This window comes from Artemia sp. Qi Xiang Cuo, chromosome 10, assembly GCF_049724085.1.
Source record: "Artemia sp. Qi Xiang Cuo chromosome 10, ASM4972408v1, whole genome shotgun sequence".
Classification (NCBI taxonomy): domain Eukaryota; kingdom Metazoa; phylum Arthropoda; class Branchiopoda; order Anostraca; family Artemiidae; genus Artemia; species Artemia sp. Qi Xiang Cuo.
The window spans coordinates 51,801,594-51,827,283 of NC_142803.1; the positions used below are offsets into that span (position 1 = coordinate 51,801,594).

Consider the following 25,690-nt stretch of genomic DNA (forward strand, 5'->3'; position numbering starts at 1 on the left):
AAATTTTAATTTTAAGACATTACATGCTCGTGTTTTGACAGGTTTTTGTTTACCTACTTTACTTATACTGAAATTATACAAAATTTTCGTAACAACTTATGCATTTGTTATTTCTCTATAAGTCCTGGAAAATATTTGATTTGCATATTTTTGATTAGGTTTTACACTCTGAAAATCCTGTTTGACCGAAAAAAAGAGTTTGTGGAGGAGATTGTTGAGAACTACTTTATCTCGGAGAGATTTGTTTTAATGTATTAGTTAATGTTCAATTTATTCACTCGTGATTAAGCCAAATCTAGAATGGGTGGCGGGAATACCAGGTTGACCTCTACTGGCAATGAAAATTTTGGAAGAATTTTTAGCTTAAAACTACCAGCAATTTTTTGGCTCGAAGCATTCCTTGTCCAAATCTGTTGGCAAAATATGTCAGCTTCAAGCATTAGTTGTGAAATCTACTGACAATCTGCTAGATACTAGTTGGGAAAAATGAAAAAATTATTTTTTTAATTATATTTGGATGAGTTTTATCTTAGAAATACCAGTCATTTTCAACGTAGAGTATTTTCTGACAAAATCTGCCGACAAATTTTCCACTGAGCAAATTTTCCCTCCCAAGTTTATTTTCTCTTAGTATAGAATAGACTCTATTGAAAAATTTGAGCCCAGGGTTGATTTTACGAATTTCGCAATAATTCTTTAGTTTAGCCTTCTGGGAGGATCTAGAGACTTCGAGCATTTTCTCTACATTCTTCACATATTCCAAAAATTAAATCGCGTCAAGATTCATAAAGACTGAGACCAAGTGTGTCAAAATAACACTTTATGCTTTATATGATAAAAAATTTAGGCTAATGCAAAATAAACAAAAGAATGGAAAGATTTTTACATTCTTTCTGTTTGAGAGCATACCTTCCTCATTTAATGTGAAAGAGTCAACCAGAGCATGAGAAGAGTTGCTAGAGCTGCTCTTAGGAGTGTCCAAACCACAGGATAAATGTGAAAAATTTGAAACTTTCATGGGCTCGTCATTCTTAATTTGCAAAAAATCCGCGGTTTCTGAAAGATAAAGTGATTGAATGACACAAAAAGCACTACAGAGCATGATAAAACGTGCAGTAAACTATGCAATGATCCCTATGTTCATTCTCTGAAAGGAGAAGTCTTGGCTTGAAAATTGCCTCGTACATATTGTTTGGGCTTTTATTCTAAATTTCAAAATTTTGAAGAATACAGTGGTATTGAAAATTAATCAGTAGAATAGAAATAACTGTTACAAAATTTGATGGTATGTCAAGATAAAAGAAAAGAAAACAGAAAAGCCTACAAACTACGTGAGACCTCTCCTGCCCTCCCCACCTCATTCCCTCTAAGTCTAAAATAGACTCTAGACAACAAATTACATACAAAATTGTTTTTCCTCCCTTTTTCTAACAACAGATTTCTTGCAATGATTTCAAACTGTAATTTAATGGTACCTGCATTACGAACACTATTGTCAGCATGCGAAAAAGTTTAAGGTCAGCATGCGAAAATGTAGGATGGATGTAAGTTTGTTCAAATGCTAAGTAGGTTAAGTAAGGATAAAAAATACGTCTCTTCTTTAGTTTTGAACCTATTTGATTCTTAATACTATACGAAAAATCAGACTAAAAAAAAAAAAATAATAATTTTGGCACAGAGAAAGTCTACATGCCTAAACAGGGATGTTGTATCAAAATCCTGAAATGGAGGAGTTTTTGAAAGGGCTCAATTTTTTTTGCCTTTTTCACTAACATTGCAATTTTTAGACAAGGAACCTCGCTACATACAGCTGTCTATTCTCATTTTTTTTTTTTTTTAAACTTTAATAAATTAGAAATTATTAAGAATTTAATAAATTATTAAGACTTATATGTATATTAAACTGTCAATACACATTCAACATTTTTTTTAGTTAAGTGCAAATTACGTTCTGGTCTTGAGAAGGCATGGGGATTGTCAGCCCTAGTCATGTTAATTTCTGCTCGGACTCAGTTATTAATTGTAATTTCTGTTCGTTTTGAATTCTCTTTATTTTTTTATGGTGATTTGTGGTAGTTTTACGGTTGGAAGATTATTTGACTTTATTTCTGCTCATTTTATTTAATTGAGCTATTCACTTTTCTTTGACAAACTTATTTTATGGGAAAAATTTTCGATTTAATCTATGTTCGTTTTTTTATTGATTCAGTCTTTTCCAGGGAAAAAGAAAATAACATTTTATATCTTTTCAGTTTTTTACTATAAGAATCCATAATTTGGATTGCTACTTGTATGTAGGAGAAGATTTTTCAAAATTTTTTAACAACATACACTCTTTTGAAAATCCGGACACAAATAACATTGTTTAATTTAGTTTCCTCATTTTGACCTGAAAAATAAACTTAATACTATTCCCACAAAATTCCATCTATGCTCTTTGACAACCTGGATAGTCTTACACTCTTTTAATTAAGTTAAATTGCAAGAGAAGATGCAGTAATAGTAGTAGCACAAAAGTTCCAACTTAATACCCTTAGTCGTTCTTGGAATATTGCTGGGATCTTATTGGCAACCAGCATATATAATGTGCCTTTTGATTTAGTTTTAAAGCAACATTTAGTTTTAATGCATAATGGACAAATTGTATAACTGGGAAAGGTTGACATAGCCAATATCCCTAGATGCATAGTTACTGGACCATTCAATTATACTGAACAAAAAGACTATCTCAAAATTTCGATAAGACGTGTTTTGAAAATTAGTGGGCTTGGAATGAGGGCTGCTTGCCCTCCAATCACTTTTGACTCTTAAAAAAGGCACTAGAGCCTTTATATTTCATTCGAGTTAGCTCCTTTAAAAATTTCAATGAAATTGCTATCTATGATAGAGCGGCGCTGCCTATGATATTACTTATATCCGCTTTTGAAAAGCTGCACACATGCCCTTTTGAAAAGCTGCATATATCGTTTTTCGTTTAATTGAAGCTCTCCCTAAAAGTTTCACCTTAGTACCTTTAGCGTCAATAGTTACAATAATCGTAGTAGTAGTATTAAAAGTACATATAGTGCCTTCTGGCTAGTTCAAAATCTGCCACAACTTACCCTAAACGGTCTAACTTAATAATGTAAACCATTTTTGAGATATAGCTGTGTCACCCTTTTGACGGTTTATATAACCATAGCCTGTTTTTGATTTAGTTCAACATTTGCCATAATATTCCCTGATACATTAATGATGCACTCTTTTGACAACCTGTATGGGCATAATGTTATTCGATTTAGTTCAGTACAACTTCAATATTACCAAATTTCTTTGCCTTAATACCCTTAGCTTTAGTAGCAGTAGTAGTACCAGCATTAAAAGTGGTAGTAGTAGTAGCATAAAAAATAAATTCTGGAAGTTTCAACTTAATACAAATAGCTGTTGCTATGGACATTGCCGATGTATACTTTTGATAACCTGTATTTTCATATACTTCCTGAAATTTTTATCTTAATATTCTTAGCTTTACAAAAGATTGCAATAGAAGTAGCAGTAGTAGTATTAGCAGCAACCGTAGTAGCGTGCACATACTACCTTTTGGTCAATTTATTTTCCCATTTAAGCATTCTCTGAAAGTTCCAACTTAATACCCAAATCCATCCGTAAGATAAGCCCTTTTGACAATTTGTATGCACTAAGTGTGCTTTGATTTAATTAAACTTCCCCCTCAACATTCAGTCGAATTTTCGCTTTCATACATGTGGTCTCAATAGTACTAGCATAATGGTAGCAGTGGCTGTAGTAGCAGTAATAGTGTTGCATTAGTAGTAGCAGTGACAGTAGTAGCAGTACTATTAATGGTATTGGTAGTGGGTACATATTGCCTTTAAGTCAGTTGAATGTCTCCATCACGATGCGCCAGAAGTTCCATCTTGATACGGTAAGCCCTTCCGAAAATATTGCTGATACATTTGCATCAGCAATTTGTGTGCACATAGTATGTTTTGATTTAGTTCAGCTTTCCCCTCAACGTTTCCTCAGATGTTCATTTCAATATCCTCAGTCTTGGTAGTACTCACTACAGAAGCGGTAGTTTTACTGGGATTAGTGGTAGCAGTAGAAATAGGAATAGTTGTGGCAGTAGTAGCGTGCAAATATTGCCTTGTTGGTCAATTGATCATCTCCCTTATCATTTCCTGGAAGATCCGAATTAATACACTCAGTCATTCCTGAGTGAAACCCTTTTGACAACCCGTACGCACATAATGTGTTTTGATTTAATTCAACTTTCCCCTCAATATTGTCTGAAAGGCTTACCTGAATGCCCTTCGTCTTTATGAAAAGTAGAGGTCAAACATGCTCACCTTTCACAATATCATATACTATGTGTAAACAATGGACGAATTACCCTGAGGGCCGTGAGGGAAATGACATCCCCAAAGACACAATTGCAATAAGATTTTACTTGCCTACAGATGTGAAGCTTTGGCGAAGTTTCACTTTTTAATTTTTAAATTGATATTTTCTGAAATTATAATTCCGGTTGGCATAAATTAGATTTTTAATTTATTTTTAATTAAATCAAATTTAATTCGTATTTGATTTTTAATTAAATCAAATACGCCTTCTCTAAAGTTTGTACGACCACGTTTTACATAAAAACTTTACATAAACATAGACAACATTGCTGATGTTCCCTTTTGACCCCCTTTTCACCTTAATACTCTTAACCTTACAAGTAGTTGCAATTGAAGTAGAAGTTAGAGCGGTTGAGTAGCAGTAGTAGTAGCAGTGGTATATGTTAGGAGCAGCATGACTATATTACCTTTTGATCAATTGACCTTCCTCTTTGAGTTACAGCATTCTCTGACAGTTACAACTTAATACCCAAATCCATTCTTAAAATCCACCCTTTGACAACCTGCATGCACATAGTGTGTTCTGGTTTAGTTCAAATTCCCCCTCAATATGCTGTCAAATTTTCACCTTCATACGCGTAGCCTCAACAGCAGTAGTATCATAGTAATAGTGATGGTAGGAGGAGCAGTATTAGCAGTAATAGCGTTGCATTAGTTGTAATAGTAACAGTAGTAGCAGCAGCAATAATAACAGTAGTTCTAGGTACATGTTGCCTTGTGGTCAGTTGAACATCCCTCTCAACATTTCCTCAGATGTTCATTTCGGTTCCAGGCAAATACCCCCCCCCCCCGGAAAATACCACCCGTAAAGTACCCTCCGCGGAAAATACCCCCCCCCCCCCCAAAAAAAAAAAATACCCCCCGTGGAAAATAAGGCTTTCCAAATTTGAGAGTTTTATTTGAGTTTCATTTTTTTAATTTCCGTAGGAAGGAATTTTGGTACTTGTGTATTATGCGCCACTCACTCAAGCTTACGCTGTGTAAAATTCGAGAACACATCGTTTTTTTTGTTAATTTCTTCGTTACTTAATAAATAAATTTGCGCTATAGATTTGCACATTAGGGGGGGGGGGGTAAGCAAAGCGGGGATGCATGCAAAATGTGTTGGCTACAATTATTCTGCATATTAGATAGATACACAAATAAGTGTATTTTAAAGCCAAATATACGGCCATGAACACAGTAAAATAACACAAATAAATATAGTGAATGAGAGGGGGGTGTTGAAACCCCTCGGACACCCCCCCCCCACGGAAAGTAAACCCCGTGGAAAATACCCCCTCCTTGAAAAATACCCTCCCCCCATTTGGAAAGTAAGGTTGCTAAATTTGAAACTTTTATTTGAGTTTTATTTTATTTCGTTGAAAAGGGCTAAGGAACGGGAAAAAGAGGAATTTACACAATAGAAGTGTCTGAAAAACTTAGAAAAAAAAATCCATTTGTGTTGAAAAGGCTTCCATATGATCTTCTGCAATTTTTGGCAGTAGCAGGTGCCAAATTCAAAATAAAAATTGAAGAAGAAAAAAAAATTGGGTAAACAATCATCAATATTATGGCACCAAACAGTTTAAGAAGGTTTGGCTATCCTCTGAAAGGATAATTGGCTTTGGGAACCAACACATTCTAAATTGTTTAAGTTTTTACGGACAAAAGCGTTATCAAATTCTACGAGTTTGTTTTTCTTATCTTCCAAGAGTAAAACTACCACAAATCACCATTAACAAATAAATGAAACACAAAACTAACAGAAATCATAATAGATAGCCTAGTCAAGTTCAAAACGAGCAATAATTACAAGTGGTATGACTAACAACATCAATTTATTATTCAGATCAGAAAATAATTTGCACTTTGATTAAAAAAAAAAAAGAAAGAAAAAAAAACGTTTATTTTCAGTTTTTTATACATATCATATCTATTCCTTATAGTATTAATACTTCTTTACTTGTTGAAGTCAAAAAAGTGAAAACATTTAAAATGTATTTTGTTTTCAGTAAAGTGCAAATTAATTTCTGGTCTTGAGGATGTGTGGGGGTTGTCAGCCCTACTCATGCTAACTGTTGGTATTTTGAGCTTGAATAGGTTATTTATTGTTATTTCTGTTCGTTTTGGATTCAATTCATTTATTTATGGTGATTTGTGGTAGTTTTACGCTTGGAAGGATTATTTGAATTTATTTCTACTCTATTTTTGGCTTAACGAGGCCATGGGCACCGGCAAGGGGGGCAGGGGGGGGGTCATGGCCCCAACCGGGAAAATGGGGCCTACATAGTAATTATAAGGAAAACAAAGAGAAAAAACACAAAGGGGAAAAACCATGAAAAAAATGTCTGTTGCCCCATTGTTGGCTGCCTGCCAATATATTACCCATATTAAGGAAAAATATAAGTTCTAATTTGTGACTGAGTGACCGTAACAAGTTTTCCACAAAAATTTTCTATATGATTTCGTTGGAGCAAAAAAAAAAAAAAAAAACCAAAAAATTCTTCATAGTAATGAATGGTAAGTAAATAATGATCCTTGTCAATAACGAAAGTATAAGAGCCTAACACTTTTGATATTATTTAATCAAAGAATCAGCTTTTTATGGTGATTTTAAATATGTATTTGCTTATTAGTAATTAGTGTAGTAAAATTTGCATAATTATAGAAAACACAAGGAAAACAACTTAATAAGGGGCGATTTCGGTACAAATATGCCGTCAACTTTTGATTGCATTGCAAGAATACCCATGAGCTGATGTATGAAGCAACAATAATCAGAAACGTTTTCCCTGGACGGAATGCTATATATCTGTGTTTTCCCCCGTGAACGGATACGTTTTTTGTGTTTTATAATCAATTTTTTTCCAGGAGTGATGGTATTTATCTATTTTTCACTTTGAAAAAGATTTAATTTTTCATAGTTAGGAAGTATAAAGGTATCGAATATACTGACTTTTGGCAATCAAAACTATATTGAAAACTTTGAATTACACATTTATTTGACTTTCTCGATCATAGTTTTGATGTTATACTTAGAACAAACTACTTTGATAATGCGTTACTTTTTACAAACACTAAGTTTAAAGGCATTAACTTTTTTGGTATTTGATAACCAAGTTCAAAACTGTCGATATTGTTAAAAAATATCCGTCCAACACTTCGGCATTGCTCGACAGAAATTAATGATGGGAGTTAGCATCTTAGTTTTTGTAAATAGGTTTTTTCTGTCTGTATATTTTATAACTATTTCCTTTTTTTCATTTTAAATACTTTTACTTTAATTGACATCTATTTCCTTTAGAAAATATTTTGCCTCTAATCTTCATTAAACAAAGAAAATAAAACAATTTTTTTCAACTGAAAGTAAGGAGCAACATTAAAACTTAAAACGAAAAGAAAATATTACATATGTGAGGGCGGTTGCGCCCCTCCTAAACACCTCGCTATTCAAGCTACAAGTTTTTGGCACTTTAAAAAAGTTGCTTATTGTTCTAATTAAACGACCCTTGGGTTTGGGAATTGTTTTTAAAGAATTGGCACAAAATTTAAACTTTAGCGCAAAGAGTGAGATGTTGAAGAGAGGGCAATCTCCCTCATGTGCGTAATAATTTCTATTTGTTTTACGTTTTAATGTTGCTCCTAACTTTCAGTTGAAAAAACTTGTCTTTTTTATTTCTGATCGTTTTTTAAATAACGGCAAGATACCTGGCTCCACCTCCATGGAAAAATCCCCCTCCCCATAGAAATATACTCTGGACAATTCAATCCTGGCAAAGATTTACCCCGGACAATTACCCTTAACATCTTCACGCGTAAAATTAAATCGGTAAAGAGAAAGCAAGACATATAAAGAAATTTCGTATATGAATTCTTGCAAATTCACCCAGCGTAAAATTTCTTCTTAAAATTTCATCTCCTGGAAACTATTTAAAATTCTCCCAGCAGAAAATTCGTCCTCCTCTCCCCACCCGAAAAATGTATGCATACTTCCCAATAACAAATAAAACAAAGGGCGATTTTTATAACTTGAAAACCTTTCCCTAGGTGCTGTAGGGGGTCATTTTATCACCTAAGACATAGCTATTGGGCCTTTCAACTATGCTGAAGAAACAATCTATCTCAAAATAGTGATTGGACGATTTTGGGAAAAAATGACGTGGGAGGGGGCCTAGTTACCCTCTAATTTTTTTGGTCACTTGAAATGTGCACAAGAACTATTCATTTCAATGAAAATGAGTCCTATCCCGACGTTCTAGGCCTATTGGGTCGATACGATCACCCCTGGGAAAAAAAACAACAAATAAACACACATCCGTGATTTATCATCTGATAAAAATTACAAAATTCCACAATTTTGATGATATAAGCTTGAAACAACTACAGTAGGGTTCTTTGATATGCTGAATCTGATGACGTTATTAAAATTCTTGTCAGACGACGTTAAGGAAAAGGGGCGTGGGAGGGAGAGTAGTAACCATCCAATCTTTTTGTTCACTTAAAAAGGGCAGTAGAGCTTTTAATTTCCCGTTCAAACCATCAGACTTCCAAAATTCTAGGACCATTGGGTCGACGAAAAATAAGTCGTAAAACTAACACGCTCATTGGATTGGAAATTGAAAGGTCTAGTGCCGTTTCAAATAGTCGAAAGTGACTGGAGGGCAGCAACCCCCCCCCCCTCCACGCCCATCATATCCCCAAACACTTACATTAAGACTGCTACAAATGCGTCAGCTCTTTTTATAGCTTTGAGTTTACAGATAAATAGATTCAGCGTGCTTAGCCAGAGTGGAGTTAGATATCAATAAGAGTACAACATTGTTAACTGGGGAAAACCCATTTGAAAATAATATAAAAATAAGAACTTTGGGTCCAGAATGCTCATATCTGAAATTAATACTTACTTTGATTATTATTTTCTTTTCATAAAAGTCATATCTAACATCACCAAAAAAATACGTTTGAAATTGTTCCACTTTTTTGACTTCAACAAATAAAGAAGTATTAAGATTATAAGGAATAGATATCAGAATATGTGTATCAAACTGACAATACACGTTTTTTTTCTTTTTTTTAAGTAAAGTGCAAGTTATTTTCTGGTCTGAAGAAGAGATGGGTGTTGTCAGCCACACTCCTTTGAATTTTTGCTCGTTTTGAGTTTGACTAGGGTATCTATTGTAATTTCTGTTAGTTTTGGGTTTCATTTATTTGTTAATGCTGACTGGTGGTAGTTTTACACTTAGAAGATAAGAAAAACAAACTCGTAGAATTTGACAGCGCTTTCGTCCGTAAAAACTTAAACAGTTTAGAATTTGTTGGTTCCCAAAGCCAACTATCCTTTCAAAGGATAGCCACACCTTCTTAAACTTTTTGGTGCCATGTGTTTTAGCTTAATATTGATGATTGTTTGCCCAAATTTTTTTTCTTCTTCAATTTTTTTTTAATTTGGCACCCACTACTGCCAATAATTGCAGAAGTTCATTTGGAAGTCTTTTCAACACAAATGGATTTGTCAAATTGGTGTGCAAATTCCTCTTTTTCCCGTTCCTTAGCACTTTTCAACGAAACTATAAAAAAAATCAAATAAAAGTTTCAAATTTAGAAACATTATTTTCCACAGGAGGGGAGGGTATTTTCCACGAGGGTATTTTCCAAGGAGGGGGTATTTTCCGCGGGTGTTACTTTCCGAAGGAGGGGAGGGGGTATTTTTCGGGGGGCAGGGCATTTTTGGGGGGGTTAACCCCCCCCCATTCTCTATATTCATTTTTGTTATTTTACTGTGTTCATGGCCATATATTTGGCTTTAAAATACGCTTGTTTGTCTATCTATCAAATGTGCAGAATAATTGTACCAAACGCATTTTGCATACAGACCCGTTATGCTTACCCCTCTAATGTGCAAATCTATAGCATAAATTTATTTGTAAAGTAACAAAGAAACTAACAGAAACAACGAGTTTTACACAGGGTAAACTTGAGTGACTGGCGCATAATACACAATTACCAAAATTCCTTCCCCATACGGAAGCTAAAAAAATAAAACTCAAATAGAATTCTCAAATTTGTAAAGCCTTATTTTCCACGGGGGTATTTCCCGGGGGGGGGGTAATCGCCGGGGGGGGGGGGAGGTATTCGCCGGGGGGGGGGGGTATAAGCGACCCCCGTTCACTTCATTATCTTCAGCCTTGGTAGTACTGGTTACAGAAGCAGTAGTTTTAGAGCTAGTAGTGGTGGTGATTTAAAACCCTTGCTCCTAGACTCTAGGGGGTTTTGTCAACCCCGAAGGCGTTGTTATATAATTTATGGACTAATTTGAACAAATGGTTATATCAAAATTTGTATCAGATACATTTGGACAAAAGACGACGTGATGAGGAAGGGCTAGTTGCCCTCCAATCACTTTTGAGTCTTAGATAGTGCAATAGAACTTCTGATTTCCAATCACATGAGCCCCTCCGAAGTTTATATGACCATTCCTTCTTTGAAAACCGTATATGTTAATAAAAGGCAACTAGTGTAACTTATAGCCCTTGCCATAAGGGCTCTGGGGGTTGAAAACCCCACAAGTTTAGTTTTTTTAAAACACCAAAAAAATAAACGATAATTTTGGCAAAGTAAAATTATGTGCTTTAACAGGGATGTTGTATCAAAAACCTCAAATGGGAAAATTTTGAAAGGGCTCAAATTTTTTGCATTTGCATTCAACATTATAATTTTTAGACAAAGGATCTCACAATAATCAGCTGTCTATATACTGAATTTAAATGAATCAATCAACATAATTGTGTTTAACCTTCTCTAGCGACTGTATTCATTCCTTTGAATTTTTCCAATATTAAAAAGATAAAATCCGAATTTTCATTCAGAATAATCTGGAAATAAAAAAGACATAAACCATTTTGTGAGTCCAAAAAAAACATTAGGCTCCCACCTCCCACTGCTCCCGCCAATGAAAGGAATAATCCCATCAAGTTTCATATGGACTGAGACAAACTGTGTCAAAAGGTCAATTTATGCTTCATCTAATAAAAATTGACCTAAGGGTAAAGAAAACGAGGCTTTTGCACTCTTTCTTTTTGAAAGCATACCTTCTTCCTTTAATGTAAAAGAGCCGACCAGAACCTGGGAAGTGCTGCAAGAATTGCTCTTAGGAGCATCCCAATCATACGATGAATGAAAAATATTTGGAACTTCCAAGGGTTCATCAGTCTCAACTTGCAAAGGATCGACAATTTCTAAAAGATAGAGTGATTCAACAATGCATAATATACTACAAAAGACATGATAAGATAAACTATACTAGTAAAGAGCAGAGGCAAAATCAAGTCAATAATGGCTGACAACTCAAGCACAATTTTAGGCAACTCAAGCATTATGTCTAGAAGACATTAAAGGAGACAAAACGGCATCCAAAAAAGATTAAACACTTGGAAAAAAATATTTACTACGACTGCTTTATTCCCAAAAAAGGTAGAAAAACTTTGTTTTGAATCTCTATCACTTCAGAAAAAAGTTAAGTCAGTTCTCTTTAGGAAATACGAGGTTCAGTTATGTTATTGCTGGTGATGCCAACGAGGGCAAAGAGCAAAGTGATCCGAATGTGGAGCAACAGAAGGTTCAGAAATTATCACCGCAGTAGACAATATGATGGCGAAATGCCAGCTTTAGGCAGAGTGTCACTAGCCAAAATGCTTGGGGGAGGGTCGTAAATTTACTAACTTTTCGGTATTTTTACGAGAAGATTTTATTTTATCAACAATTCACAAAATACCCATGTCTTTCATACCTTCTAACGTAGAAAAGAATTGCTTCTTGCATTGCTCTACAGTAGGAAGAATCTGTAGAAGTAATTAGACATTCAAAACGAGGCTTGTCCAACACATCAACAACCTTATAAGAAAATCGAAATATATTTTCTTGTGATTATTATCTCTTATAATCAGCAGTTGTACCAAACGAATTCTGCTCAAGTCATCCTCAGGGCTATACTGTGGTGTTTATCCTCCCCATAGTATAGTGCAGACAGTTTGATGTCATCTATTTTCCCTTCTTGTTCTTAGTTTTATTTTTGTGTTTAAAGCTTTTTCCAATAGGCAATGATTAGAAGTCCTCCAAAAAAAAGTCCCCCCAGATCCCAATTCAAATTCCAGTGAAAGAGTCATAGTGAAAGATACACATCCTGGCTGGTCAAGCACCCTATCTCAAAGTTCTAATGATAGCTCCAATTCGGAGAATAGGACAATGATAAGTTTAGGGGCTAATGTAACCATAAACGATGATAATGGGTTTCAAGAGGTCCTCTCTAGAAGTTCTAAAAAAGGAAAAAAATCTCCCCAATTTAAAGGATTTCCCCTCTCCCTTCCCAAGATCCTCCCTCCAAAAACTTAGGAATTTACCTTAAAATTACTCCCACTACCCCCTTTGAAATAAAAATGTTCACTGCAATAAGAGTTGCAATTTTTAAACTGCTAAAATTAATGTTCTCTCTTAACATTAACTGTGATGGATCTCTGCTAATAGCTGTAGAAGATCAGAAATCAGCAGATACAATAATTAACCTTAGATCCCTTCTGAATACCCCAATTATTGCATCTAATTGGAACCCAAAACAATCACCAACAAAAATGGTAGTTTATAATGTTCCCCCAGAGATATCTACTCAGGAGTTAAAAGAAGGCCTCTCAGATAGGGCTGGAAACACAATCCCAGTTGAGGACGTTACCCAACTTGGAAAACCTAACTCTAATGGCCTAAAAACTAGTAGATCCTTCTTATTCACACTAAAGGATAAAATTGATATCCCAAAAAAATTATTCCCATTTGGGCAAATCAAACCACACAAGGAATACAAACCTAAGCCTATTCAGTGTCAGAAGTGTTTCAAACTGGGACACACGACAAACAAATGCAATGAAATTCTCCAAGAGTGTAGTAATTGTAAATCCTTCCATCCTAAAGAGCTGACAACTTGCAACAACACTCAGCCTACATGCATCAATTGCAAAGGCCCACATGAATCTACAAATAAATCATTATGCCCTGCATACAAGAAAAGAGCTCTAACACTCCAAATATCAACAGAGAAGGCCATCCCATACCCCTTTGCAGCAATGGCAGCAAATGCTGCCCAACAATACCAAATAAAGCCTGTAAAGAAACCAACCAAAACCCCCAAGTCAAATGCCCCCAATGCATCAAGCACCCCATATAAAACACCATCTTCTAAGCCCCCTAGCTCAAATCCCTATCAGAAGGAATCACCAAGCCAGCAAGCCTCGTTTTCCGGGGAGATGAGGCCAGCCTTGCCCTCCCTCCCAAGAAGAAACAAACCAGAAACACTACCAGGAATCAATCCCTTAACCAACAAACAGGATGCACTACCAAAAATGCAATCCCCAAATATATGCCTATTCATTCTAAACTGTAATGTAGTTAAGGCCATGAACATACATCAACTACAGAAAACAAAAATTATTGCAGAATTGGCAAAAATCTACATCCCAGATGATATGCTCATTCAAGCAAAAAAAGATCTTGCTTTACTTTTAACAAAGCTGAACATTGATACACAGTCATATGAAGAATAAAACAACAACACAACCTTTATCAATACTCCAATGGAATGTAAGATCACTCACAGAAAATAAGCTAAATGAACTAATATCATTTATGAATAATAATTCCATTAATATTGCTTGCTTCCAGGAAACTCATTTAACCCAAAATCAACAAATTAAGTCTCTGGAATATACTATCCAGGGAAAGGATAGATCTTCAGAGAGAAAAGGAGGTAGGGTAGCTTTATTAGTTAATAATAATATAAAATTTTGTGGCATCAATTTTCCAGATTTTGAAAATGATGTTGATGTAATTGGTATAAGTGTTTGGCTGAATAATTTAAAAACCTACATAATAAGCTTTTATAACCCTAATGGCCAAACTACAGATGCCAAGGATTTCTTTAATCATATAAATAATTCTAATATGTTAAAAAATATCATTATTTGTGGTGATTTCAATGCCCACAGCCTTTTGTGGGGGAATAAACCAGCAAATAAAGCTGGTAAATTTATTGAGCATATGACTTCAAATAATAATGAATTAGCTGTTGCTACCCCTCCAAACCTGAATACATATTTCAACCTCAAAAGTGGCAAATTCTCCACAATTGACCTACAAATTGTGTATTTAAATTTTTTGAACAAAATTTACATAAATAAAACTGATAGTCTATGTACAGACCACTTTGCTATAGTTTGCTCCCTAAATGAACCTGCTGAAACTTCATCTCATACCTCCAAATATATCAACACTAAAGCAAATTGGTCTATTATCCAAAATAAGCTAAATGATGAAATTACAAGTTTCACCCAAAGTTCATGCATTTCTAACACAACAGTTGACACACATGCTGAAGCGGTGACATCTTTACTAATAAATACAGCTAATCATGCTATCCCCAGGACAACACCTAAGAAAACATTCCCTAAACAAATTTCTAAAGCATGGTGGACAAATGACTGCCTAAATAAATGGAGGATAAAAAAGGCAGCTAGGACAGAATTCATAAAAAAAACCCACACCTACTACATACTTAAAAAAATTACAAGCAGAATCTAATCTAAAAAGGACTATAATAGATGCTAAATATAAATACTGGAATAATTTTGCAAATAATCTCTCCAGAGAAACGCATGAGCCAATTATACATAGTCATAAGCCACATATGTGGGAAAAAGACTTCTCCCAACCCACTCCTGTATGAGCTTATACATAATAATACCCATTATGACAATGATAATGAAAAGGCTAACCTATTTGCAACTCTTTTTGTTAATAAGCTAACATCAAATAATCAAAGCAAACTGTCCACTATTCCTATGAACCCTAGTTACCAACCACGCCCAGGATCCGAGTACATAACTAATCCATTTTCAATCCAGGAATTGAATAATGCAATACATCATATTAGGTCCAAAACTAGCAGCAGCTATGACAATATACACCCTACTTGGATAAAGAATCTCACACCTTCGTACAAACAAGAACTGCTAAATTGTTATAATTATGCTTGGGCATATTCTAGGTTCCCCAATATATGGAAATGTTCGTCCCTCCTACCAATCTTAAAGAAAAATAAACCAAAAGATAACCCTGAGTCTTATAGGCCCATAATGATTACACCTGTGATGGGGAAAATAATGGAGAAAATGATTTATCACAGACTCCTCTGGTTTGTTGAGAAAAATAACATGATCCCACACACTCAAACTGGATTCAGGAAATACCACTACTCAACAGATGCTTTCATTTTGCTAACAAATGCAATAAATGAATCTTTCTCAAAAAATAATATCCTAGTGGCAGCTTTCCTTGATTTTGAAGGTGCATATGACACTGTGAACCACCAAATCCTTTTAAATAAACTTGCAAACATTGGAGTACCTCCTAAGCTAGTATCATTTGTTAAATCCTTCATAGAAGTGCAAAGTTTCATTGTTTGTGTTGGTTCAGCCGCTTCACCCCAAAAGACAATATCCAAAGGCCAACCTCAGGGAGCAGTCCTCAGTTGCCTCCTATTTGTCCTATATCTCTGGGACATGAACCTACCCCACACGAATCTACAATATGCTGATGATCTATTGCTATGGTCATCTGGCAACACCTTCCAGATAGCTCAGTCAAATCTGCAAAGGTCACTTTTCCAGTTTGAAAAATTCTCTCAACAGTCAACATTCAGATTTACCCATTGCACCCACCAAGTCAAAAATAATCCAATTTCACCGGAAGCGAAACCGTGTTTATGCAAAACTAACTCTAAATAAAACAACTATTCCAGAAGATAATCATATTAATTACCTAGGTCTAATGCTTGACCAAAAACTTAATTTCCACCTCCACATTTCAAACACAATAAGAAAATGCTATAGAAAAGCAAATTTACTAAAAAGACTTCTTTCCACACCCTGGAGTTGTAAGGAGAAAACCTTACTCCAGTTTTATAAATCACATATAAGACCCCATATTGACTATGGGCTCATTGTCTATGGTGCATGTGCAAAGACCCAGATGCAAAAAATTGAAACAACACAAAATGATATAATACGCCTCATATTTGGTCTTAGGAAACCCACAAGCACCAAGTTTCTGCTTATGGAGAGTGGATTAACAACAATAAGGGAGAGACGTAGCTTTTTCTTGATAAAACATCTTACAAAAATTGAATCAAATAGCTCACACGCATTACATAATTGGTTAAGAAATCCAGCCAAGTATAGAGGTATTGCAGATGAGTATGCCAATATTAAAAAGAAGTTTCCTGTGCCAGCAAAGTCTTTTGCACCTACTTTCCCTCAATCCCCTCCATGGAATTGGTCATTTCCCATAATAAATACTGAATTTTCAAAATGGAATAAAGATTTAACCCCCATTGCTTTTGTCCAGAAAAAATTTGCAGAACTTAATACAATTACCTATAAAAATCAGTTCCAAATATTTGTTGATGGGTCAAAAATGAATGAGATGGTTGCAAGTGGTGTTTTCCTTCCTCACCTGAAAATTGCAATGGGCGAGAGATTATTTAACAATTTATCTATAATGTCTGCTGAGTTAAATGCCATAATCATAGCATTAGAACACCTTAAGCAAAACCAATCTTTGATTGAAAATTCGAATAATATTATCATCTATTCCGACTCTTTATCAAGCCTTGAGCTGCTGGCCTCAGCTCCTCAATGTAAGTTGGACATTGACACTTATCATTGTCACAGTATTATTGATAATCTTGCTTCAAGTGGCATAAAAACTTACTTTCAGTACATTCCTAGCCACTCTGTCATAAGTGGTAATCATCAGTTTTATGAAATAGCAAAAAATGCTGTAAATATTGACCAGTCAAGTGGGAGACCAATCCAAGATATTGACACTTACAGCTTTTGTATATCAGATATTAATTTTAGTAAGATTAATCCTATCCTTTCCCCCTTTCACAATAAGTATCTTTCTAAAATTTATCATAGAATTCGTTCTGGAACAAATGGACTAAATTTCCTTGCATTCTCATATAAGCTTTCTAATTCAAGTGGTTCAATTCCCCTGTCCCCTCTTTGCAGGCATTGTAATATGAATAATGAAACAATTGACCATTGCCTATTTGAATGTAATATGCTGACGTCTGCACAACATACCTTGCTTTCTAAACTGTTAAAATACTTCAAACACCACAAAATCCCACTATCAGCCAAAAGCCTAGCCAACTATACCTGCACACAGAGCATAGAAATCGACATCTATCATCTTATATTTGAACTCCTAGAGTCGAAAGATCTGCTGAAAGATATCTGAATATATATAATAAATATGAGGCAATCAAGCCAGTAGCTCTGTAGCCCACAGAGTGAAGCAAAAGGAAAAGGGCTAAATACTTTTACTGAAAAGCCTGCTTGCTGTTAAATAGAAGAAGAAAGAAGAGGCTTTGGATAGTGCCAGATAGATTTAACACTGTAGTATTGGATTAGATATATTCTGATTTTGTAAAATAGAAGTCTGAGTTTAACTAGGTTTGCAGTTTGTTAACTTTCACAGGATCTGGTGCTAAGATAATCAGGGATGTTTACAGTTTTTATCAAGATATCTGATTCCAAGGCCGTACTCAGGAGGGGGGGCAGGTATTAAGGCCTTATAACGCATAAAAACCCAATTTTATACATTATATTGTGTAAACACCCCCCCCCAAAAAAAATTCTTTTGTACCCCCCCCCCCCAAAAAAAATTCTTTTGTACCCCCCCCCCCCAAAAAAAAATCTTTTTGTAACCCCCCCCCCCCAACCAAAAAAAATCCTGGGTACGACCCTGTCTGATCCCTAAGGGATTAAGGCCTTTTCCTGTAGGGTAGCTTTTATTTTGCAGAAAAGACCTTGCCAAATAGTATACTGGTTCCAGAAAAGAGGAGACATTGGGGATTAACTCACACAGGCCATTTACTAATATACTTCCGAAGCCATTGTTGATTAAAATAACACGGAAAAAATTCCAATCCTTCAATGATTTCCCTTCGAAATATGTAATCATCATTGAAAATGTTTGTTCAGTTTTTCTCGGTTTTCAACCATTCAACTCTCCTGAAATTTGGATGCAGAAAGAAACAATACGAATGCTGAATGTACCAGAACGACCTTAGGAGCATCAACTTATTTCGGGTAGAGGAATATCGAGAAAAATCAAATTAAACATTCTATGTAAACTATCAAATAACTTACGAGTTTTCATATCACTTTGCAGCACTAATTTATTATCGATTAGTCAGCAAAATTAACATTTTTATTTTGTGTAGTTACTTGGTTGTTTTGCAGTTAAAAGCAATAATCCAACCGCTATAGTTACTGAGTTTTATGTAGACCATGTTAGATGTTTTGTTAGTATTTAATCCCACAAATTAATTTCTTAAATTCATCTTTTTCACTAATCTAGAAATTGAGTGGGTGGAATTGACCATGAATAAGATTTTTGCAGTTTGAAGTTTCGGTGGTTCTGGTGTCAGTATTTTCATCTTGCAATTGTATTAGTTCTTGTATTTTTGAAGAGTCCATTAATATAGTGAACCAGCAAAACTATACTCCTTGGGGTCAAGATTTTTCTGACTAGCTACAAATATTTCAAGGCAGGCTCCCCCCCCACTCAACGCATATAAAGCCTTTTGATTTATGGTCCGGATTGATATCGCTCTGATACATTATCGTAAAAAATAAGACATAGTAGGCATTAAATGAATGGGTCAGGTAAATGAAAACAATAGTACATTTTGTGTGGCAATATGTCCATTCTTGCTTTCAGAATGTCTCCTCAAAACTGGAATATCATCACTAATTTTATTCTGAATCAAGCCTTTATATGCCATTTCCATTGATGTTTACGGTATTCTTTTGATCATAAAAAAAATCCCCAATAGTAGCAAAAAAAAATTACTAAAAAAAACGGCAAGAAAAGACCCCTAGCAAATAGTGGTACACAACTAAGGGTGTTAACCCTGGCTCTTAAACAAAGGATACAAAGACCATGGTGTAAATATTCTTCAGGTTCTGGTGATTCGGAAAATGTTCTTTTTTTTATATATATAGGAGCCAATAAACGATGAGATGCAAAATTGATTCAGGAACTTAATTCTGATAATTCAAAATTGATTCTGGTGATTCAAGTTTGTTACCTATGAAGATCGTTTTTTTGGTGGTCTTGCTATCACAAACTAGTTGATTCTACCCAATATTCATTTAAAAAACGAGAGATTTTTTCTGATGGAAGTAAAAAGCAAAGCAGAAACTAAAGCGAATAAAAATTGTTGCTTTACAGTTTATACTACACAGTTCTACAAAACCTGCTCAAATAAACTGACTTGTGATATTTCCCTATATTCTAGCATTCTAAAAAACTAACAGTTTGCACAAAAATAAGCTTGCTTAAGTTTTTGGGGAACTGAACTATATACAACAAAATACTATTGAGAGTCTTATAAACTAGTCTTGTATTTTCTGCAGTCTACCTGAGGTCTTTCCTGCTCCTATTCTGTTATTTTGGATTTGGGTTTTCAGTATAGTCGTGCCAGTTTTACAGAATTCTACAACTAAAGGAAGGTGTCACAAGCAATTTTATATGAACCAGTTTACAGATACATGTTATAATACGTGCAAAGCAATAGACTAATTATTGTTTATTTTAAGTTTTACTCTTTACTTCAATTAGAGGAACTTAGGTTTTTGTTTTAATTAATATTCCCCTGGTCTGCACTAGATCTGTCATTTGTAAAGCATTTTATAATCGTCAAAAATTACAAATATCAAATTCCATGAAACATAGAATCATGTCAAGTTTCATAATGCCTTAGATCAAGTGTGTCAAAATACCAGTTCATGCTTGATTTGATAAAATAAAATACCCTAATGGAAAATAAACAAAAGGATGGAAAGACTTTTACATTCTTCCAGTTTGAAAGCATACCTTCTTCATTTAATGTGACAGAGCCAACCAGAGCATGAGACGAGTTGCAAGAACTGCCCTTAGGATTATCCAAACCATATGATGATTGAGAAAAATTTGTAAGTTTCGTGGGCTCATCATTCTTAATTAGCAAAGGATCTGCGATTTCTGAAACATAAAGTGACTGAATGACAGAAAAAGAACTACAGAAAACATGACAAAACAGAAAGTGTAGTAAATTATACAATGAACACTATATGCATTCTCTCAAAGGACAAGCCTTGGCTTGAAAATTACCTCGTACGCCTTGCTTGGGATTTAAGTTCTAATATTTCCTAATTATTATTTATGTAAATTTTATTTTGTATTGACAGACATAACCGTTATAAATTTCGAGGAGACGTCTAGGCAAAAGAAAAGAGAAAATACTAAATAATATGTTAAACCTCTCCTTCCCTCCCCAGCTCATTTTCTTTAAGTCTAAAATAGACTCTAGTGAATAATTTACACAAAACATTATTTTTCCTCCTTTTTTTAACAAAAGACCTTGCACTAATTTCAACTTGCAATTGATTAATACCTGCACTACAAATTGATCAGCATGATTAAATGCTGATCGAAATGCTGATCAGCATGGAAATAAGTTTAAGTTATAATCATTAAAAATGTAGGTTGAATGATAAGTTCGTATAATTTTCGACTTGTTATATATTTTATAATTTTGACGTCTAGGCAAAAGAAAAGAGAAAATACTAAAAAAATATGTTAAACGTCTCCTTCCCTCCCCAGCTCATTTTCTTTAAGTCTAAAATAGACTCTAGTGAATAATTTACACCAAACATTATTTTTCCTCCTTTTTTTAACAACAGACCTTGCAATAATTTCAACTTGCAATTGATTAATACCTGCACTACAAATTGATCAGCATGATTAAATGCTGATCGAATTGATCAGCATGGAAATAAGTTTAAGTTATAATCATTAAAAATGTAGGTTGAATGATAAGTTCGTATAATTTTCGACTTGTTATATATTTTATAATTTTGACGTCTAGGCAAAAGAAAAGAGAAAATACTAAAAAAATATGTTAAACCTCTCCTTCCCTCCCCAGCTCATTTTCTTTAAGTCTAAAATAGACTCTAGTGAATAATTTACACCAAACATTATTTTTCCTCCTTTTTTTAACAAAAGACCTTGCAATAATTTCAACTTGCGATTGATTGGTACCTGCACTACGAATTGATCAGCATGATTAAATGCTGATCGAATTAATCAGCATGGGAAAAAGTTTAAGTTATAATCATTAAAAAGTAGGTTGAATGATAAGTTCGTGTAATTATCGACTTGTTATATATTTTATAATTTTCGACCCTAATTATTATACTTTTCGAGTAAATTTCGACCCTAATTCTTTGTAGTCTGTATACTGTTGCCGTCTTTTTGTGTAATGACTTTCACTTTTACATAGAAAGTCTTATGTCTTATTTTAAGCCATGTCTTATTGTAAGACATGGCTTAATTTCCAATAAAAGTGTTGTTTTTACTTTTTATATCCCCTTTTCATGTTTAAAAAGAAATCCAACCCTTAACATTTTTGAATCTATTATCTTTTTTGCTCACCCCTTGGTAAACGGATTTACTGCTCATCTCAGCTAAATGTTAAGTAGGTTTAGTAAGGTTAACAAGAAAAATAGTTTTTTCTTTAGTTTTAAATCAATTTCATTCTCAATACGTTTCAAAAAAAGGCACATAAAAAAAACATGGCGCAGAAAAAGTCTACGTGCCTCAACAAAGATGTTTTATCAAAATCCCAAAATGGAGGAATTTTTTAAAGGGCTCAAATTGTTTCGTATTTCTATTAACGTTGTAATTTTTAGACAACGGACCTCGCAACAATCAGCAGTCATTTTCATTTTTGACTTTAATAAATCCAAAATTATTGAGACTATAAGGAATTATAATTATTAAATAATTATATTATAAAATAATATATAAAAATAATTATTATATTAAACTGTGGATACATTTTCATTTAATTTTTGTTTTTCAGGTCTTGAGAAACTATGGGGGTCTTAAGCGCTACTCATGTTAATTCTGCTCGTTTTGAATTTGACTGGGTTATTTATTGTAATTTCTGTTCGTTTTGAGTTTCATTTATTTATTGATGGTGAATTTTGGTAGTTTTACGCTTGGAAGATTATTTAACTTTATTTCTACTCATTTTTGGTCTAATGGAGCCTCTTTACTTTTCTTTGACAAACTTATCTTATGAGAAAAGTTTTTAAAACTAATTTCTGTTCGTTTTTATTGATATAATCTTTTTTATGGAAAAAGTAAATAATTTTCTTTATCTTTTCGGTTTTTTTTCTATAAAAATCAATAGTTTGGCTTGCTATTTGCATGTTGGAAAAGTGTTCAACCCGAAAAATTCTACCTATGCTCCTTGACAGCCTGGATATACTTGCACCTTTTTTATTAAGTTAAATTGCAAGAGAAGATGTAGTAATAGTAGTAGCATGAAAGTTTCTACTTAATGTCCTCAGTTGTTCTTTGGAAATTGCTGTGATATCTTATTGGCAACCAGCATACACACAGTGCCTATTGATTCAATTTTAAAGAAACATTTATTTTAAGCGCATTATAGAAAAAATGTATAACTGGAGGGGATTGACACACCCAATATCCCTAGAGACTTAACTGGGCCATTCAACTATGCTGAACAAAATGGCCATCTCAAAATTTTGATGGGATGTTTTTGGAAAATTAATGTTCTCGGGATAAGGTCTGTTATTGCTCCTATTACTTTTGACTATTAACAGGGAACTAGAAATTAACAATTTCCAATTAAACACGCCTGCTCTAGAGTTTATACGATCACCTTTTCCACAAAAACCTATATGCTCCCGGGACATAACTTACAACCCTTGCCCTCCAGGCTCTGGGGAAATCCTGATTGACTTGTTATATGATCTTTGGACCATTTTGAACAAAATGACCATTATCGAAATTCCTGTCTGATGATTTTGGGGAAAAAAGAGGGGGAGGCTAGTTACCCTCTAATCACTTTTGACTCTTAAAAGGGTACTAGAACTTCTGACCTGCAATCGAATGTTCCTACTCTGGAGCTTATACGATCGCCCCTTCTTTAAATGTCTTATATGTTAATGATGGGCAGCTAGTATGACCTTTAGCCCTTCACCTAAGGGCTGTGGCGGGGGGGGGGGTGACATTCCCAAAGACATAATAAATAGACCTTTCAACTATGCTGAACAAAATTGCTATCTAAAGATTTTGATAGGATGTGCTCTGGGAAACGAGGGGCGTGGGAAAGGGAGTTGATTGCCGTCCCATCACCTTTGGCTTACAGAAAGGCACTAGAACTTTCATTTTCCAATCAAATAAGCTTCTTTTGAAGTTTCTACGATAACTTTTTCTATACGAAGTACCTTGGTCAGAGTAGTAGTATTTGAATAATACCTTTTGGTAAATTGATCTTCCTCTTTAACCATTCTCTGAAAGTTACAACTTAATATCTAAATCCATTCTTAGGATCTACCCCTTTGACAACCTGAATAAACACAGTGTGTTTTGGTTTAGTTCAAATACCCCAGCAATATTCTGTCAAATTTTCACCTTCATATGCGTAGCCTTAATAGCAGTAGTATGATAGTAGTAGTGGTACTAGTAGGAGCAGTAATAGTGTTGCATTAGCAGTAGTAGCAGCATTATTAACAGCAGTAGAAGCAGGTAATTATTACTTTTTGGTCAGTTGTATATCCCTCTCAACATTTCCTCATATCTTCATTTCAATATACTCAGTTTTTTTAGTGCGGTTACAGAAGCAGTAGTTTTAGAGGTAGTAATAGTGGCAATTATGCTAACGTGCAAATATTGCCTTTTTGGTTAATTGATCATCTCCCTTATCCTGTCCTGGGATGCAAATTTATGCACTCAGTCACTCCTGAGTTACACCCTTTTGACAACCCGTATGCTTGCAACATGTTTTTATTTAATTAGACACTCCTCGACATTCTCTGAAAGGCTTACCTGAATGCCCTTCGTCTTTTTGGAAAGAAAAGGTCAAACATGCTTACAGCATGTTTACATGTGTCCATATGTGAACCATTGACGAACTGCCTAACTTAAAGCCCTTGCCCCGAGGTCTGTGGGGGGTTAATATCACCAAAGACATAATTACCGGACCTTTAAAAAATATTGAACAAAATAGCTGCCTCAAAATGTTGATTGAATATGTTTTTGGGAAATGATGAGCGGGGACGGCTAGCTGCTCTCCAATGTTTTGACTCTTAAAAAGGACACTAGAAATGTCGATTTTGAACAAAATGATCCCCACCGTGGCCAATATGACCACCCATCCCATACTAACCTTATATGCCCCCGGGGCATAACTTACAACCCTTGCTCCCAGGTTCTAGAGATTTTTTTTACACCCGAAGACGTTATTATATTACCTTTTGACTATTTTGAACAACATGGTTATCTAAAAATTTCCTTCAGATGCATGGTGGGGGGGATAGTTGCAATCCGGTCACTTTTGGGTCTGAAAAAGTGAACGGGTACCTCGGTTTTTCAATCGAATGAGCTCCCTCCCAAATTTATATGACCATTCCTTCCTTAAAACCTTATATCTGAATAAGGGGCAAATATTATAACTTACAGCCCTTAACCCTAAGGGTTAAAACCCCCAAATATATTATTACTGGAGCTTTTGACTATGCTAAAACAAATGGCTATCTCAAAATTTTTATAGGATGTGCTTGGTGAAATGAAGGCCATGGGGGCTGGTTACCCTCCAATCACTTTCAACTCTTAAAAATGAGCATCAGAACTTTCAATTTCCAGCAGCATGAGCTTCTTTCGAACTTTCTACGAGAATATCTTCCTTAAGAAGTGCCTAGGTCAGAACAAAATAAATATACACCATTATGCCGACTGCACTGCCTATGATTTTGAAGAATATAAGATAATCGAAAATTGATCAAAAGAACAGAAAACAGACAACAAAAATATGCACTTCTCTCCTCCCTAGCTAGAGAAAAAAACGACTTACAGAAAAACGACTGTGATGAAACAACTGATAGCCATCTAGAGAGGGGTGAAACAGGGACGTGTCCCTTATGGCACTGAGAATCCTGCGAGTTAATCCTGTAGGTTAAAAGAAATTCAAGTTTTGTTAAAATACTATTTAGTTTAAGGTTTAGGATTAACACTCATTTTATTTATTTGTGATAAATAGGTTTTGATTAGCTTAGAGTCAAAGTCAGGGGCTAATTTGGACCCCATCCCCTGACACTTCAAACTTCTTACAATTACTGGAC

At 34.6% G+C, this 25,690-nt stretch overlaps 1 protein-coding gene across 1 annotated transcript in view; it reads right to left on the minus strand.

Moving 5' to 3' along the window:
* The window catches only part of LOC148947867 (uncharacterized), a 54,442-nt gene that overhangs the window by 19,235 nt on the left and 9,517 nt on the right, over window positions 1-25,690 (minus strand). Inside the window, exons 4-5 of the mRNA XM_089095516.1 lie at window positions 20,373-20,519; window positions 910-1,056 (exon numbers count right to left, since the gene is read on the minus strand). Of these exons, the coding sequence (XP_088951642.1) occupies window positions 910-1,056; window positions 20,373-20,519 (294 nt within the window). The remainder of the gene's footprint in view (window positions 1-909; window positions 1,057-20,372; window positions 20,520-25,690) is intronic.